At 44.2% G+C, this 17,225-nt stretch overlaps 1 protein-coding gene across 3 annotated transcripts in view; it reads right to left on the reverse strand.

Moving 5' to 3' along the window:
* Window positions 1–2,811: 2,811 nt before the first annotated feature.
* Window positions 2,812–17,225, reverse strand: part of LOC120996515 (kelch-like protein 35) — a 29,281-nt gene continuing 14,867 nt past the window's right edge. For 2 of the 3 annotated variants that reach the window (XM_040426462.1, XM_040426461.1), the window contains exons 2-7: window positions 15,761–16,612; window positions 10,636–10,820; window positions 6,109–6,227; window positions 5,477–5,665; window positions 4,693–4,881; window positions 2,812–3,987 (exon numbers count right to left, since the gene is read on the reverse strand). In XM_040426462.1, the coding sequence (XP_040282396.1) occupies window positions 3,799–3,987; window positions 4,693–4,881; window positions 5,477–5,665; window positions 6,109–6,227; window positions 10,636–10,820; window positions 15,761–16,590 (1,701 nt within the window). In that variant the 5' untranslated portion in view covers window positions 16,591–16,612 and the 3' untranslated portion in view covers window positions 2,812–3,798. Of the gene's footprint in view, window positions 3,988–4,672; window positions 4,882–5,476; window positions 5,666–6,108; window positions 6,228–10,635; window positions 10,821–15,760; window positions 16,613–17,225 lie in introns of those variants that run through there. The other variant, XM_040426463.1, reaches the window with a different exon arrangement.

Raw genomic sequence — 17,225 nt, forward strand, 5'->3', positions numbered from 1 at the left:
TTTTACAGAGCTGAATGAAAACTGCTTGGGTGTTTCCAGCCTTAGGATAAGCATCTGATCAGTGGGGGTCTGACAGATGGTGCCCCACAGATTACAAGAACGGGGAAGAAAAGAGAGAAAGAAAGACAAAGAGAAGGAAATAAAGAAAGAAAAAGAAAACAAGAAAGACAGAGAGAAAGAAAGAAGAGCAAGAAAGAAAAAAGAATGAAAAAAGGAAGGAGGAAGGGAAGAGAAAAAGAATAGTAAGGCATACAAAAGAAAGGAAAGAGAGTAAGAGAAAAAGAAACAAGAGTAAGGAAGAAAGGAAGGAAAGAGAAAGAAAGAAAAGACAACAGATATCACCTAAACTCCGCACTCGCTACTGACTGTGTGAGTTGCGGCAGGACATCGGCTGTATATTACATCAGGCGCCTGCAGCTGATGACTTGAGCGCAGCTCCTGAGCCCGCACCATTCACTCCATGTGCAACCTTTTGCCGTGAGACCCCTGCAGGCATATCTACAGGAAGGGGTCAACTCAGGAAATGAACGACCTCCCGCTGATGATGGTCATCGGTGACCGTTAGGAGATGCCGGGAGGATGCCTGTTCACCTTTTGGTCTATTTCCCGCAAAAGGAAGGATTTGTGAGAGATGGGATTTATTTCTCTCTCTCTCTCTATATATATATATAATGTAAACATTCTGTAGTACACATTTTCGTCCACTAGATGGCGGCAAACCAGATGTGTGAGCCTCATGTGCATTTCTTTGTCTTAAGGTCACTGGGGGGAGGGGGAGTTAGATTGCCATTTTGAACGTGCCAATGAAGCTCAGAGTTAAAGTTGTTGAAACCACCCCTATCAAGTTAAGGAGCCAATCGTCTTTTCTTAAGGAACACCCCTTTTGTGATGTCATGTCTGCTATTTAAGTGAATGTAACTTGAATAAAGCTCTCTTGCTCAGGGAGGATGGATACAACTGGTGTGTCTGGTCTCATTATGAAAGCAGTATGGTGCACTCATACTTATACCTCTAATTGATTTGGCGCCACACAAAGAAGATGAGAATCGCATGAATTGCGATAACGCTGTCTATTTGGACCATTCCGCATCCTTCCGTTCTCTGACTTGTCATCCATATTGAAGCGACTCGTCGGCCGTAGCTGTGACACTCTGCCCATAGCCGCTGCACCTCTGTAGCCAAGAGTTCCTGGCCACCGTCACCTGATACCATGGCGGATACCGACAAGGACAGAAGAAGCGACGGGGATGCTGAGCAGTCTAATGAAATGACACTGCTCCTTCGGTCCCAATCTATACAGCAAAGCTGACAAGCGAGCTATAGAAAAGAGGTGGCCAGTTTGGAAACTGCAATATTTCAGTATTTTTTGGGGTGAAGTCACATAAAAAATATTAAAACAGACAAAATCGAACAAAAAACAATATATATATATATATATTGGTTAACACTTTTAATAATAACTGATAAAGACGTTTACGTCTCCATTCACACGTCCGCAAGTGTGGTCCGCAATTGTGCGGAACGGGTGCGAACCCATTCATTCTCTACGGGTACGGAATGGATGCGGAGAGCACACTATGTGCTCTCCGCATCCGCATTTCTGGAGCGCGGCCCCGATTCTCCGGTCCGCGGCTCCCGAAAAAAAACTGCGGACAAGAATAGGCAGTTCTATGGGGGTGTGCATTGCGGATCCGCAATACACTACGGACGTGTGAATGGACCTGAACTCTCATATAAATACAAAATGTCTCAGTAGTGCAGCCTCAGGCTTGATTTGGGCCTGACAAATTGTGTTTGCATCTCAGCCTAGATAGAAGATATCGGAAGCTAGTTTTCACGTTTTTATTGTACAGTAGATGTCAGTGATTCCAGCAATGTGACACATACAAGGATAGGTCATCAGTATCTGATCGGTGGGGGTCTGAGTCCCAGCACTGCCACCAACCAGCTGCTTAAAAAGGCAGTGGAGCTCCTGTGGGTGCTGCGGCCTTCTACCTGCTTACCTAGAACAGCGCCATCCAATAGATAGTGGCTGTGCTTGGTATCGCAGCTTATCCCTATTCACTTGAAGGCCATGTCACCCATGAACTTGACGTCACTGGCCTAGGAAGTGGCCTCAGCATTCACCAGGGCACCTCAGCCTCTTCAAACAGCTGGGAGTCAGACCTCTTCTGGCCTGATATTGATAACCTATCCAGAGGATAGTCCATTAATATCCTACACCTGGAAAAAAACTTTAAATAATATATAAATAAGGAGCCAAAAAGGCCTTCACATTACAGTCCAGTAAGAGCTCTACAGAAGGGAGCACGAGAGGATAGCGCTGCCACATACAAGGACAGCAGCTCAGAAAATTCTGTACATAATGTACTTTAATATAGGATGGCACTTCATTGTCCTGACACAGAGCTCCATATCCTCTACTTTCTACAGTCACATAACAAAATCCTGGCTGCCTGCAGCCATTACTAGGGGGAGCTTACAACATACATGATCCAGAGTTCCCTCTAGTGGTGGCTGTATAATTGACATGCAGTAAGCTCCTGAGCTCCCTCTAGTGGTGGCTGTATAAATCACATGCAGTAAGCTCCTGAGCTCCCTCTGCAGTGACTGTATAAATCACATGCAGTAAGCTCCTGCACTCCCTCTAGTGGTGACTGTATAAATCACATGCAGTAAGCTCCTGAGCACCATCTAGTGGTGACTGTATAAATCACATGCAGTAAGCTCCTGAGCTCCCTCTGTGGTGACTGTATAAATCACATGCAGTAAGTTCCTGAGCTCCCTCTAGTGGTGACTGTATAAATCACATGCAGTAAGCTCCTGCGCTCCCTCTAGTGGTGACTGTATAAATCACATGCAGTAAGCTCCTGAGCTCCATCTGGTGGCGGCTGTATAAATCACATGCAGTAAGCTCCTACGCTCCCTCTAGTGGTGGCTGTATAAATCACATGCAGTAAGCTCCTGTGCTCCCTCTAGTGGTGACTGTATAAATCACATGCAGTAAGCTCCTGCGCTTCCTCTAGTGGTGACTGTATAAATCACATACAGTAAGCTCCTGAACTCCCTCTAGTGGTGACTGTATAAATCACATACAGTAAGCTCCTGAGCTCCATCTGGTGGTGGCTGTATAAATCATATGCAGTAAGCTTCTGAGCTCTATCTGGTGGTGACTGTATAAATCACATGCAGTGAGCTCCTGAGCTCCCTCTGTTGTGGCTGTATACATCACATGCAGTAAGCTCCTGAGCTCCATCTAGTGGTGACTGTATAAATCACATTCAGTAAGCTCCTGAGCTCCATCTGGTGGCGGCTGTATAAATCACATTCAGTAAGCTCCTGAGCTCCATCTGGTGGTGGCTGTATAAATCACATGCATTAAGCTCCTGAGCTCCCTCTAGTGGTGACTGTATAAATCACATGCAATAAGCTCTTGAGCTCCATCTAGTGGTGGCTGCAGGCAGTCAGCATTTTATCATTCAGTTCCATGGCTGTGCAGGGAATTTGTATCAGAAAAATGGAGGTCTGATCCATATAAAGATATTTTACTAAATTAATCTGCACACAAAGCTGCGCTGTAGGGCAGGGCCAACAGTGCATGGTCTAATTTTCTCCCCCTCTGATCATCCCCTAAAGTCCCCCCACCCCCGAGGAGCGCCCATCCTTGTTGTATCCACAGTGAGCAGTATCCATGTCTTGCTGGTCATCAGTTTATCCGCCAACAGGTATCTTATATCCCCTCCTTCTTTGTTCTCTGCCTTTAGGGCCCGACACTAAGAATTAAGGTCTGACGTCCAATCACATCCTCAGTTTCTGGAGGACGGTGACGCAGCCATGATGGCTAGTTGACCGGAGTAATGGTCGATCTTCAGAAACTTGCTTGGTCTCGGGATCAAACACTAAACATCTGTCCGTGGCTTCTCCGTTTTCACCTCTGCCTCCCATTATGTAGAGCTTTCCCCCGTAGACCGCCGCACCGCAGCTTTCCTGAAGGAAAACAGAAACACTGATTTAGGAAAACGGAGGAGGCTGCAGGAGGTGTCTAAGAAATAAATAAACATAAGGGACGTGCATACTTTTGCAATCCATTTCCTATAGCTTTAATGCCTATGAAATAATAAATCAAGGAAATTTATTAATTTATTTTAAATCTACCGTTTTGTGCACGCAGCTCCCATGTGTTCAGGTTACAGTCCATAAACAATACTGTGTAGTCTGATCCTGCAGCTTTGTGTTAATTCCGTCTTCTCCTGTCCATAGGTGATCACAAAAAAGGGGGGGAGGGTGACCCGTGACTGCAGGATCAGACTACACAGTGCTTGTTTGCAGTCTGTAACCATGGTGACACATAGCTCTGCATAAGAGCTGAAAACACAAACAAACAGATTGTTTATGAACACAAGTTGCTTTATTTTTCATCTAAGATGCATTGGAGAAGTATAGAATATAGTTGCAAATGTCTACACACCCTTTAATGAAACAGTTGGGGTCAAAGGGTGCAGGTTATCAGTCAGTCTATAAACACAATCGCAGACTTTCTGCGCCTGCCCAGGTGTCGTCACGAAAGGTCCCTTTAAGACTCCATCAGCTAAAAATATTCAGCCCCCTCCTCCCGAACCAGCCCCGTGCACCCACAGATCCGGCCCTGGCAGGTTATATGACGTCATTCGGAGACTATACGGCGGTCCTCACCAGGGGTTCTGGTAAAACCACCTCCTCACTCCACCGGTCCGTACTTGGTCGGTAGCTGAAGATCGTGCTCGTTAGTCCCCCGACAACGTAGATCGTCCCGTCAATTTCGACTCCACTGATGCCGCCCTTAGAGAAAGGGGCCGGAGACACGTAGGTCCATTCCTCCTCCTCAGGGTGGTAACATTGGACCTGAAGCAGAAGGAAAATGTCAAGTGGTTTCAGAACGGAGAAGAATTGAAGAATTTCGGGGAAGATACAAGAAATCTGGAAGATGCAGGAGAGACCATGTCCTCTGTGTCTCTCCTGCCTTTCTCTTTGTATAGAGATCATTGATGCTGGTGTTACATTACTGTGCACCAGAACATAGAACGGACTTTGGTCTCAAACCTGTGGCTTGCCAACTGTTTTAGGACTACAACTACCAGCATGCCCTACATTCATTTTAGTTTGGAACTTGGTGTTTTATGTCCCTTTTTTCCCCAAACTTGCACAAAAAGCATTGCACACAGTTATGTAATAACAGCGCAACGCTGTGAATGCTGATCTGTATACAGGGGTGATGTCTCTCCTGCATTGTCTCTAGTGGTCTGCAACCTGCGGTTCTCCGTCTGTCATGAAACTACAACCCCTAGTATGCCTGTGGCTGACAAAGCATGCTGGGAGATGTAATTGTACAACAGCTGGAGGTTGCAGTCTACATGAGAACAATGGTAACCCATGACCAGCACACTCAGCTCTGCTTCATCTATGCATAACACTTATCATTATATGCACCGCCATATACCTTATCTGTGTTCCCAAAATCCTCCACAGCCCCGCCAATGACATAGAGCTTGTTCAGGCAGGAGACTACCGCCGCCGAGCTCACAGCTTCCAACATGGGGGTCACAGGAGACCAGACGTTAGTGAACGAGTCGTACCTCTCCACCGAGGACAACCTCTTTGCACCGTCGAATCCACCGACAGCGTAAATCTATGGAAAACAAATTGAGAACATTTTTAAAAAAATGTGATTATTTCCTTTTACGGGAAGGGGGATATTTTAGAAAATGCTTCACATTGAGATACATTATACTCCAGTCACATCCAGAGCTGCAGTCATACTTCTGTCGATTGTCATATGGAATCAATTTGCATAAGCAAAATCACCTTATCTGAAGTATTGTACTGCAGGAGATTACTTTGCTTAGTATGTATAAAATGTAAGACCATATGTCCAATATTGCACCAGAGCAGGGCATGTACCCTAAAGAATGTGAACCAGAAGTTGTGCAGGAAACCAGCTGAATTTCGAGTGCAGCTCTGGATGTGAATGGAGTGTAAGACATGATATAACTGAGCAAGATAAAAGAAAATGTTGTTGGAACATGTGAACATATCCGTCCGCAAGCCAGCGCCTGGTTTCATTAGGCGTACCTGTCCCTTTAAGGTGACCATCCCGTGCCTCCACCGCTTTGCGTTCAATGACGCCATCTTTACCCAGCTGTTAATCTGAATGTTGAGCATCCAGACATGGCGGCTGTTTATATGACCTCCTGAAAGAGGAAAGTAAAGCTAATCTGTTGCAATCACATCCAATGTAATACAATGTATCCACAATTCTCCCCGCAGTTAAAGGGCCGGTACAGTTTTATAACCCTCCATCACTGTATAATGGAAAGTTCTGCAGCTTTCTAAATAAACTTGGTGTCACAATCCCTCAACATTTACAAGATCTCTGCTTGTTGACAGTGAATGAGAACAATTCCCATTACTGCCAGAAGCTTAAAACCTATGACTCCTGAGACGAAAATTGTAACGGCGCCTTAATTCTTCCCTCCTAACATTACATACGGCGCTACAAAAGATACCGGGTAATACAGCACCCCATACCTCTTACATCCAGGGTAATACAGCGCCCCATACCTCTTCCATCCAGTGATGTCTCCTCTGATGTAGATGTTCTCGTTCCTCATCTTCTCCTTTCAGACCAGACCGCCATGATGACTTCTTTCAGCCATCTCTCGTCTCTGCAGAGTTTGACAAACAGACGTCTTAGTTTCCTACTTTTCCATCCTCCTCCTCATCTTCTCAACACCCCATCCTGCCCCCCCAATACTATACTGCAGAAACCGACCCCTGAAAATACTACTACCACACAGATAGCGCCCCCTTCAATAATTACTGGCACACAGTGCCCTAAAAATAACTGCAAACAGTGTCCCTGACAGTAATACTGCCGTAAGCATAATGCCCCCCAAAAATAATTGTGCTAAGCTGATACTGTACCAGGGTGCCCCCGTAGAAATAGTGTTCCCAAAAGTCTGACCAATAATTATCTCCCAGATTATACTTAGTAGTAATAGTGCCCATAGTGCTCATGCTAGTAATCATGTTGCCCTTAGTACCACAGTAGTAATAAAGCTCACCGTAATACCCTCTAGTAGTAACAATTCTCCTTATAATGTGTGACAGTAGAAAAAGTCCCCCCTTATAGTTTGATCAAGTACAAAAAAATGCCCCCTTAGGCTACTTTCACATTAGCGGTTTTTGCGGATCCGTCATGGATCTGCAAAAACGCTTCTGTTACAATAATATAACCGCATGCATCCGTCATGAACGGATCCAGGTGTATTATGTCCTGATCACCATTGAAAGTCAATGGGGGACGGATCCGTTTTCTATTGTGTCAGAGAAAACGGATCCGTCCCCATTGACTTACATTGTGTGCCAGGATCCGTCTCGCTCCGCACCACATGGCGGACAGAAAAAAGCTGCAGGCGGCCTCCAGAGCGGAATGGAGACTGATTGGATGCAAACTGACGCATTCAGAGCGGATCCTTTTCCATTCAGAATGCATTAGGGAAAAACTGATCCGTTTTGGACCGCCGGTGAGAGCCCATGACGGATCTCAGAAACGGAAAATCAAACCGCCAGTGTGAAAGTAGCCTTATAATATGTGCTAGTACAACAACTACCCCTATTATAATGTGCGCAAGTACAAAAATGCCCCTTTATGTGTGCACCTGTAAAAAAAAAAAAAGACCCTTTATTGTGTGTGCCAGTACAAAAAATACCTCCGTTTAGTGCCCCCAGTAGAGCCAATGTCTCTCCCCATAGTGCCCCCATGTGTGACAGTACAAAAAATGCCCCCCTTCTGTGTGCCAGTACATAAAAATATATATCCTCTTAGTGCCCCCAATAGTTAATGTCCTAATAGCACCCCCATAATGTGTGCCAATGCCCCCTTTTGTGTGCCAGCAAAAAAATAAATAAATACCCTTAGTCCCCCTAGCTGAACTAATGTCCCTATAGTGCCCCCCATAATGTGCGTCAGTACAAAATGCCCCTATTTAGTGCCCCCAGTAGATGCCCCCATAGTGCTCCTTTCGCCCCCTTCCCCATTCTTACCCCCGTGCAGCTGTCAGCGATGCGGTGCAGGCCTCTCCTGGCCTGTGTCCTGCGCTGTATGCTGCCCATCCCACGATGATGATGATGTCATCACACAGCCTGCGCTGGTGGCTTTGATAGGCTTGAAGCCTAGAGGTAACGGGCAGGGAGACGACACTCCCGTGCCCTGCCGCAGTATATGACCGTATCGCCGTCCTGAGGACAGCGAGAGATAAGCACTTCCACAATGGAAGCGCTCATATCCCATGGCCCTGCTGCAGCACCCACTTGTGGTGCCCTCGGGTCGGGATCTGTGTTTTTTTTTGCGTATCCACGATTTGCTGCGTGCATGACCCATCAATATCATACTGGCGGGGATCTGACATCCCGGCGCTGGAACTACAGTCGTGGCCAAAAGTTTTGAGAATTACATAAATATTGGAAATTGGAAAAGTTGCTGCTTAAGTTTTTATCATAGCAATTTGCATATACTCCAGAATGTTATGAAGAGTGATCAGATGAATTGCATAGTCCTTCTTTGCCATGAAAATTACCTTAATCCCCAAAAATCCTTTCCACTGCATTTCATTGCTGTCATTAAAGGACCTGCTGAGATCATTTCAGTAATCGTCTTGTTAACTCAGGTGAGAATGTTGACGAGCACAAGGCTGGAGATCATTATGTCAGGCTGATTGGGTTAAAATGGCAGACTTGACATGTTAAAAGGAGGGTGATGCTTGAAATCATTGTTCTTCCATTGTTAACCATGGTGACCTGCAAAGAAACGCGTGCAGCCATCATTGCGTTGCATAAAAATGGCTTCACAGGCAAGGATATTGTGGCTACTAAGATTGCACCTCAATCAACAATTTATAGAATCATCAAGAACTTCAAGGAAAGAGGTTCAATTCTTGTTAAGAAGGCTTCAGGGCGTCCAAGAAAGTCCAGCAAGCGCCAGGATCGTCTCCTAAAGAGGATTCAGCTGCGGGATCGGAGTGCCACCAGTGCATGGCTTGCTCAGGAATGGCAGCAGGCAGGTGTGAGCGCATCTGCACGCACAGTGAGGCGAAGACTTTTGGAAGATGGCCTGGTGTCAAGAAGGGCAGCAAAGAAGCCACTTCTCTCCAAAAAAAACATCAGGGACAGATTGATCTTCTGCAGAAAGTATGGTGAATGGACTGCTGAGGACTGGGGCAAAGTCATAATCTCCGATGAAGCCTCTTTCCGATTGTTTGGGGCATCTGGAAAAAGGCTTGTCCGGAGAAGAAAAGGTGAGCGCTACCATCAGTCCTGTGTCATGCCAACAGTAAAGCATCCTGAGACCATTCATGTGTGGGGTTGCTTCTCATCCAAGGGAGTGGGCTCACTCACAATTTTGCCCAAAAACACAGCCATGAATAAAGAATGGCACCAAAACACCCTCCAACAGCAACTTCTTCCAACAATCCAACAACAGTTTGGTGAAGAACAATGCATTTTCCAGCACGATGGAGCACCGGGCCATAAGGCAAAAGTGATAACCAAGTGGCTCGGGGACCAAAACGTTGACATTTTGGGTCCATGGCCTGGAAACTCCCCAGATCTTAATCCCATTGAGAACTTGTGGTCAATCCTCAAGAGGCGGGTGGACAAAACCCCCCCCACTAATTCTGACAAACTCCAAGAAGTGATTATGAAAGAATGGGTTGCTATCAGTCAGGAATTGGCCCAGAAGTTGATTGAGAGCATGCCCAGTCGAATTGCAGAGGTCCTGAAAAAGAGGGGCCAACACTGCAAATACTGACTCTGCATAAATGTCATGTAATGGTCGATAAAAGCCTTTGAAACGTATGAAGTGCCTGTAATTATATTTCACTACATCACAGAAACAACTGAAACAAAGATCTAAAAGCAGTTTAGCAGCAAACTTTGTGAAAACTAATATTTGTGTCATTCTCAAAACTTTTGGCCACGACTGTACACACCTCCATTCAATCACTTCAATGGGAGCAGCGCTGCAGTAACCAGCTTTGGCCACTACACAATGGCTGGCGCTGTGTAGTTCAGGCACAGGGCGCGGGGTGTTGGACTGGTGCTGATCTCATTATAGGGATCGGTCATCAATTATCAAATCCTGGATAGCCACTTTAACCCGTTAATGACCAGACAGTTTTTCACCTGTGGTGATTTAACGACCTTACCTTTGTTATTTGTTGAACCACCAAAATAATTTTTTGCAATGTTTTTGGTTTTTTTTCAAGCGACGCCTAGAGCTTTTATTAATATATTTTTTTCAATATTTTTTCTTAGTTTCATTTGGGGAAAACTGCAAAAATAAATAAAGTCACTATTTTTCGAGCTATAGAGTCTTCAGTCTTTGTACTGGTGAAATGAAGCATTACGAGTAGATGGCAACAGTTCTGAAAGTTGCAGGTACTGCTCCTAATTTTTACAGGCAATCTCAGCACATTTGGCCTGTCCTGGGCTAAAAATGGGCAGGGAAGAGGGCGACCCCAGGTGGATTTGGGGCATTTCCAGGGTCAGTGCTTAAATGGCCGGAATTCACCAGCAAGATCTCCCAATCCTACTTCTTACCAGAGACATAAATGTTATTCTTCAGGGTGCACAGAGCCGTCTCAGACTGAGTGAATCCAGGAAACATGGAGAGCGCCGTCCACTGCCCCGTCCGGGGATCATACCTATCTATGTACGGTAACTTTAGGTTTCCTTTCTTGTCGCAGCCGCCAATAACAATAATGATCTCCGACACGTCCATGAACCTGGAAAATTACAGAATAGAGACGTGTGAAAAATCATCCGGACATAGTGACCCAAAAAAGTATGTTCATCTTTGAAAAACATTTTATCTCTAAAATTAATCTATACAGAAGTGGAGTCACTGTGTACATACATTACTTATCCTGAGTTACATCCTGTATTATACCTCAGAGCTGCACTCACTATTCTGCTGGGGGAGTCACTGTGTACATACATTACTTATCCTGTACTGATCCTGAGTTACATCCTGTATTATACTGCAGAGCTGCACTCACTATTCTGCTGGTGGAGTCACTGTGTACATACATAACATTACTTATCCTGTACTGATCCTGAGTTACATCCTGTATTATACTCCAGAGCTGCACTCACTATTCTGCTGGTGCAGTCACTGTGTACATACATAACATTACTTATCCTGTACTGATCCTGAGTTACATCCTGTATTATACTCCAGAGCTGCACTCACTATTCTGCTGGTGGAGTCACTGTGTACATACATTACATTACTTATCCTGTACTAATCCTGAGTTACATCCTGTATTATACTCCAGAGCTGCACTCACTATTCTGCTGGTGCAGTCACTGTGTACATACATTACATTACTTATCCTGTACTAATCCTGAGTTACATCCTGTATTATACTCCAGAGCTGCACTCACTATTCTGCTGGTGGAGTCACTGTGTACATACATTACATTACTTATCCTGTACTAATCCTGAGTTACATCCTGTATTATACTCCAGAGCTGCACTCACTATTCTGCTGGTGCAGTCACTGTGTACATACATTACATTACTTATCCTGTACTAATCCTGAGTTACATCCTGTATTATACTCCAGAGCTGCACTCACTATTCTGCTGGTGGAGTCACTGTGTACATACATGACATTACTTATCCTGTACTGATCCTGAGTTACATCCTGTATTATATTCCAGAGCTGCACTCACTATTCTGCTGGTGCAGTCACTGTGTACATACATTACTTATCCTGTACTGATCCTGAGTTACATCCTGTATTATACTCCAGAGCTGCACTCACTATTCTGCTGGTGGAGTAACTGTGTACATACATTACATTACTTATCCTGTACTGATCCTGAGTTACATCCTGTATTATACTCCAGAGCTGCACTCACTATTCTGCTGGTGCAGTCACTGTGTACATACATTACATTACTTATCCTGTACTGATCCTGAGTTACATCCTGTATTATACTCCAGAGCTGCACTCACTATTCTGCTGGTGCAGTCACTGTGTGCATACATTACATTACTTATCCTATACTGATCCTGAGTTACATCCTGTATTAAACTCCAGAGCTGCACTTACTATTCTGCTGGTGGAGTCACTGTGTACATACATTACATTACTTATCCTGTACTGATCCTGAGTTACATCCTGTATTATACCCCTGAGCTGCACTCACTATTCTGCTGGAGCAGTCACTGTGTACATACATTACATTACTTATCCTGAACTGATCCTGAGTTACATCCTATATTATACTCCAGAGCTGCACTCACTATTCTGCTGGTGCAGTCACTGTGTACATACATTACTTATCCTGTACTGATCCTGAGTTACATCCTGTATTATACTCCAGAGCTGCACTCACTATTCTGCTGGTGCAGTCACTGTGTACATACATTACTTATCCTGTACTGATCCTGTATTATACTCCAGAGCTGCACTCACTATTCTGCTGGTGCAGTCACTGTGTACATACATTACATTACTTATCCTGTACTGATCCTGAGTTACATCCTGTATTATCCTCCAGAGCTGCACTCACTATTCTGCTGGTGCAGTAACTGCGTACTCCAGAGCTGCAGTAATGAAGCTGTGTGGCAATTCACTGCCATGTTGGTTGGGGGAGGTGTCCTCTCTCAACACATAGACATTTACTAAAGAAAATATTTGAATAGTCTGTGTTAGGAACTGAACCCCAGACCTGCAGTATGAGGCGGCACACTCAGCCCTACACTATTCCGCTGCACACAAAGGGTGTTCTGTGCCTAAAAAGCTAGTAATTCGTTTTACTGTTTTCTTCACAGATATAATGTTAAATAAATAAAATGAAGGACAGAATTGTGGCGTTTTTATTCCTGCTTTTTACCGTCCGCCATAAATAACGTGCTCACTGTATTGTGCGGGTTATTATGATTACAGGGATACAAAATGGCTATTAAATGTGATATGTGACAGAGACATATTCATTGTCATGGTTTTTGCTCCGTTATGTTTTTTGTAGCAACATCAACTTTGCAGAAAAATTGAACTTTTATTATAAAAGCAAAGCTGGAAAGTAAAAGTCATATTTTTCTACCTCACCTTCTAGTAAAGAAACGGCATGACACGTCTCTGCTGTGAACTGAACCCTAGACCTTCCTGGACGGCCGGCAGCAGGTTCACCCCTACTCTATAGACCTGCACTGTCATAGATTAGTAGTGCCTGGTATACAGAAGGTCTGGGGTTCAAACCAATAAACTAATAGTTACCAAAAAAAAATACTAAATAATGGAGCAAAAACCATTATAATAAAAGTATCCCTGTAACCATAACAACCTGCACAATACAATGAAGATATTATTCACACTAATCAGTAAACAACGTAAAAAAAATGGTGCATTTTTTCCCTTCAATAACTAATTAAAAAAAAAGTTTAGAGAAATTAACCCCTTCCTGGTGCAGCGATTTTCAGTTTTTTTTTTTTTTTTAATCTACTCCCTGCCACCCCGGAGCCATAACCTTTTTTTTTTTTTTTTTCTTCATAGCCGTGAGGACTTTTTTTTTTTTTTTTGTGGGACTAGTTGTACTTTCTAATTGTACCATTTACAATTGTAGTGGGAAGCTGGAAAAATAATTCTAAAAGGGGTGGAATTGGGTAAAAAAAAAAACAACACAATTCTGCCAGTACAATTATAGCGATACCACGTTTATATTAACTTTTTTTTATATTTGTGTCTACGGAGCCGTGCGAGCGCTCACTTATTGTAGTTTGGAAATTGAACCGACACTCACTTCGAGGATATGTGGAAACGTACAAATTTATTATGTAATAAAACCGTCAAATATACCTAAGTGCAATACATCTAATTCAATAAAAGATATACGTAAAAATAGTAAAATAAAGAATATTAAAATGACAAATCCATCGATTGATCTCACTGTATGAGCAGGATTCTACTTTGGCTCTCTATATGTATAGAGGCAGAAATCCCGATGGCAGGTGCCATGTACCGTAATCAGTCCGTATATGTGGGGCTTCTGATCTTTGTATGAAGGGGACACAATTCCTACGTAGTCCCACCTTTCAGAGTCAATCAAGTTCACCCGTTTGTGGAAAATGCAATGTTCACATTTGATGTTTAGTACTCACGATACGTTGCGCTGATCAAAAACTTTTTGCGTGTAGAGGTTCTTTCAGTGGCGTCCCACAGCTCCACCGCGCTCCAGCAGTGTCGGCTTCGATTTGCAGCGTCTTTCAGGATCGTGTCCCAATTCTTGTGAGAGTTGGTCCGTCTGTTAGTTTCGTAGGTAAAGCGGTATTGTATTCCTTGACGGTGAAGTTTAGCACATGGCCGTGTATATTACGTAGTTGATTAACGCACAGGTATTCCGGCCAGACGCGTTTCGAGATAGCTTATCTCTTCTTCAGTGACGCTGCGGAGCGTGGTGGAGCTGTGGGACGCCACTGAAAGAACCTCTGCACGCAAAAAGTTTTTGATCAGTACATAGTACTCATTTATTGTAGTTTTTAATTGATACCATTTTAGAGTCTTTATGACTTTTTGATCACTTTTTATAGAATTTTTTTGAAGAAGTGAAACAACCAAAAAATGTTGAATTGGCCATTTAGATTTTTTTTTCCCGTTGCAGCGTTTACCGTACGGGATAAATACTTTTCTATTTTAATAGTTTGGGCACTTTGAGATGCAGTTATACTAATGACCTTTACATTTTTATTATTTATTTATTTTTAAAATGGGGAAAGGGGGGGGGGGGTAATTTGTATTTTTGTATCTTTATTTTGTTCTGTTTTAAAAAAAAAAAAAATCACGTTTATTTTTTTTTTGTCCCTCTAGGGGACTTTAACATATGATCGTCTGATCCCTTATACTAAAGATTACCCATTGCAGCTTATGGGACAATTAGAGCGTTTGCCACAGGCAGGGCTTGATAGGAACCTTCACAGGCCTCTGAGGCTCCAGAAGGTCCAAGGCTACCATAGCAACTGAACCACTTCCACGATCTCGTCGGGGGAGCTGTTCGGGCCCCGGAAGCACAGCGCTCCCAGTAATTCACAAATGACGATGACATCTGAGGGGTTGTTGCCAATCACAGACCCTGCCACCAGGTGTCTGCTGTGTAAAACAGCAAGCAGCTATAGCACCCACTCAGCTCCTGAGCGGGCACTAATTTTAAAAACCCAATATCTGCAGTACACAAAGATATGGCTTTACTGGGTACGAATCTGAGACGGGCCGGTGCAGAAGGGGCCACCTGGTTTGCCTGTATGGGGCCCTGAAATTCCAGATTGCAGCAGCTCTGTTCACTCAGGAAGCTTGGCAACAGACACATCTTAGCATAGCTGGGCTTCCATAATCTAGATTACTGTACAGTCCCAGTTGGAAATCACCAGATCAATCTCTGAGCAGACACTGAACAAGTAGAGAATGCTGTTAGATTTCAGCTCTGAAGCCTGCAGATTTGCTATCTGTCCCTGATTTGTGATCAAGTTATTTTGGGCTGTAAAAAACAGACACATTGGTTTTCTCTGCCCTAAGGACATTTGAAATGGGTTCCCTCAACCAGACACCACTAAAGAAGGTGGATGGCAACAATCTATGGGTTCTCCATAAGAAACATCATATGAAGATGGTGACGTCACGAGATCAAGAAAGTTACCATAAACGTGACATTCCATCATTACCTTCTTGGTCTCACGCTTCGAGAATTCGTTGTGTCTCCAAGAATGTGATAAATCCGAGTCTCATGAAGTAGAGGGAAGCACTCAGAACATTCTTGGATGGTCTTGTCCTTTTCCACCTTCTCCAGAAAATAAGTCACGTCCAGCAAGGGTAATCTCACATGTTCCAAAAGTTCCTTCAGAGCTGCTCTTCCTTGACCTTCCCCATCCTTCACCCACCTCATGACGGCTTCATAGACCACTTCTTCCTTACTCACCGCTAGGTCATCGTTGGACAAATACTCCACCAGTTCCTCCTTACTCAACTTTAAGAACTCCTCATGGCGGGAGACTTCCTCAAAACCTTCCACCATCATCCTCTTACTCTTCTCAGACAGTGAAGTGATGGAGAACATGTCTGCAAACTTCATGATGCCAACGCAGTTGTAAGGGTCTAGATGGCAGTCGAGAAACTTCACACACTCGTCTCGAAGACTGTGGAGGCGGAGCCGATCCGAAGCCTGCAAGATATCCTCTACATTGTCTTCTTGTATGGAAATCCTGCCTCGGTACATGAAGTCCAGGACCAGGGACATCACTGAAGGGCAGATGTCATGAAGTTCCACCACATGGTCACTACTCTCCTTAAGACCACTGGTAAACATGGCTCTAAAGTAAGAACTTGCAGAAGACAGGATGACTTTGTGGCAGAAGAAGCTCTGACCATCGACTCGAAGGATGACATCTGTAAATAAGCCGCTCTGTCTGTCTTTGTTTAAGCTGTGTAGGATCTCATTGGCATGACAGGCCCCACCACAGGGTCTACGCTGTATCTCTTGTTTCTCGTCTTCCATGTCAGGGATCTAAAGGTACTTTCTGTAAGATATCAAAGTACAGTGTGAATCAAGCTCAACAAAGACGTATCAGTCTGCCCCAGCTCCATACTCAGCCTGAATATACATGTTATGGAATGTGGAGATAAGCGGCCATCGGGTGGCCACTTATCTTGGTTAAAAACACTTCCTAGTTGATCTGTCCCCATAGATATGAAGGACCCTACTGCAATTGACAGGACCTGTCCGACAACCACATTTACCGTTGACTTGTTTTTGGGTTTGTCGGACATTGAGTGTTGAAATTTCCATTCAAGGGTCTTTGAAAGCTGGATGACCATCCCAGGGGTGAGGGTCTTAGCATCAGTAATGGTTGGTGCAATGTGACAATATATGACAACACACACCTTACTGCTGCTCTACAGAGATGCACCCATAGAGAACCCTACAGCTCAGCTACATCATAGCAATCACATGCACCAGAAAGTGGGAAAAAAAAATGACAGTTGAAGCACATGCCCATGCAGCAGAGCTGAAAGTGGTAGATGCAGCAGAGCCGAATAATGCACATGCGACAGTGCTGAATGTGGTAGATGCAGCAGAGCTGAATGAGGAAGCCATAGCCGAGCTGAAAGAGGCAGACACCCTGAGCTGAA

This window comes from Bufo bufo, chromosome 3 (assembly GCF_905171765.1).
Source record: "Bufo bufo chromosome 3, aBufBuf1.1, whole genome shotgun sequence".
NCBI classification, from domain to species: Eukaryota; Metazoa; Chordata; class Amphibia; order Anura; family Bufonidae; genus Bufo; species Bufo bufo.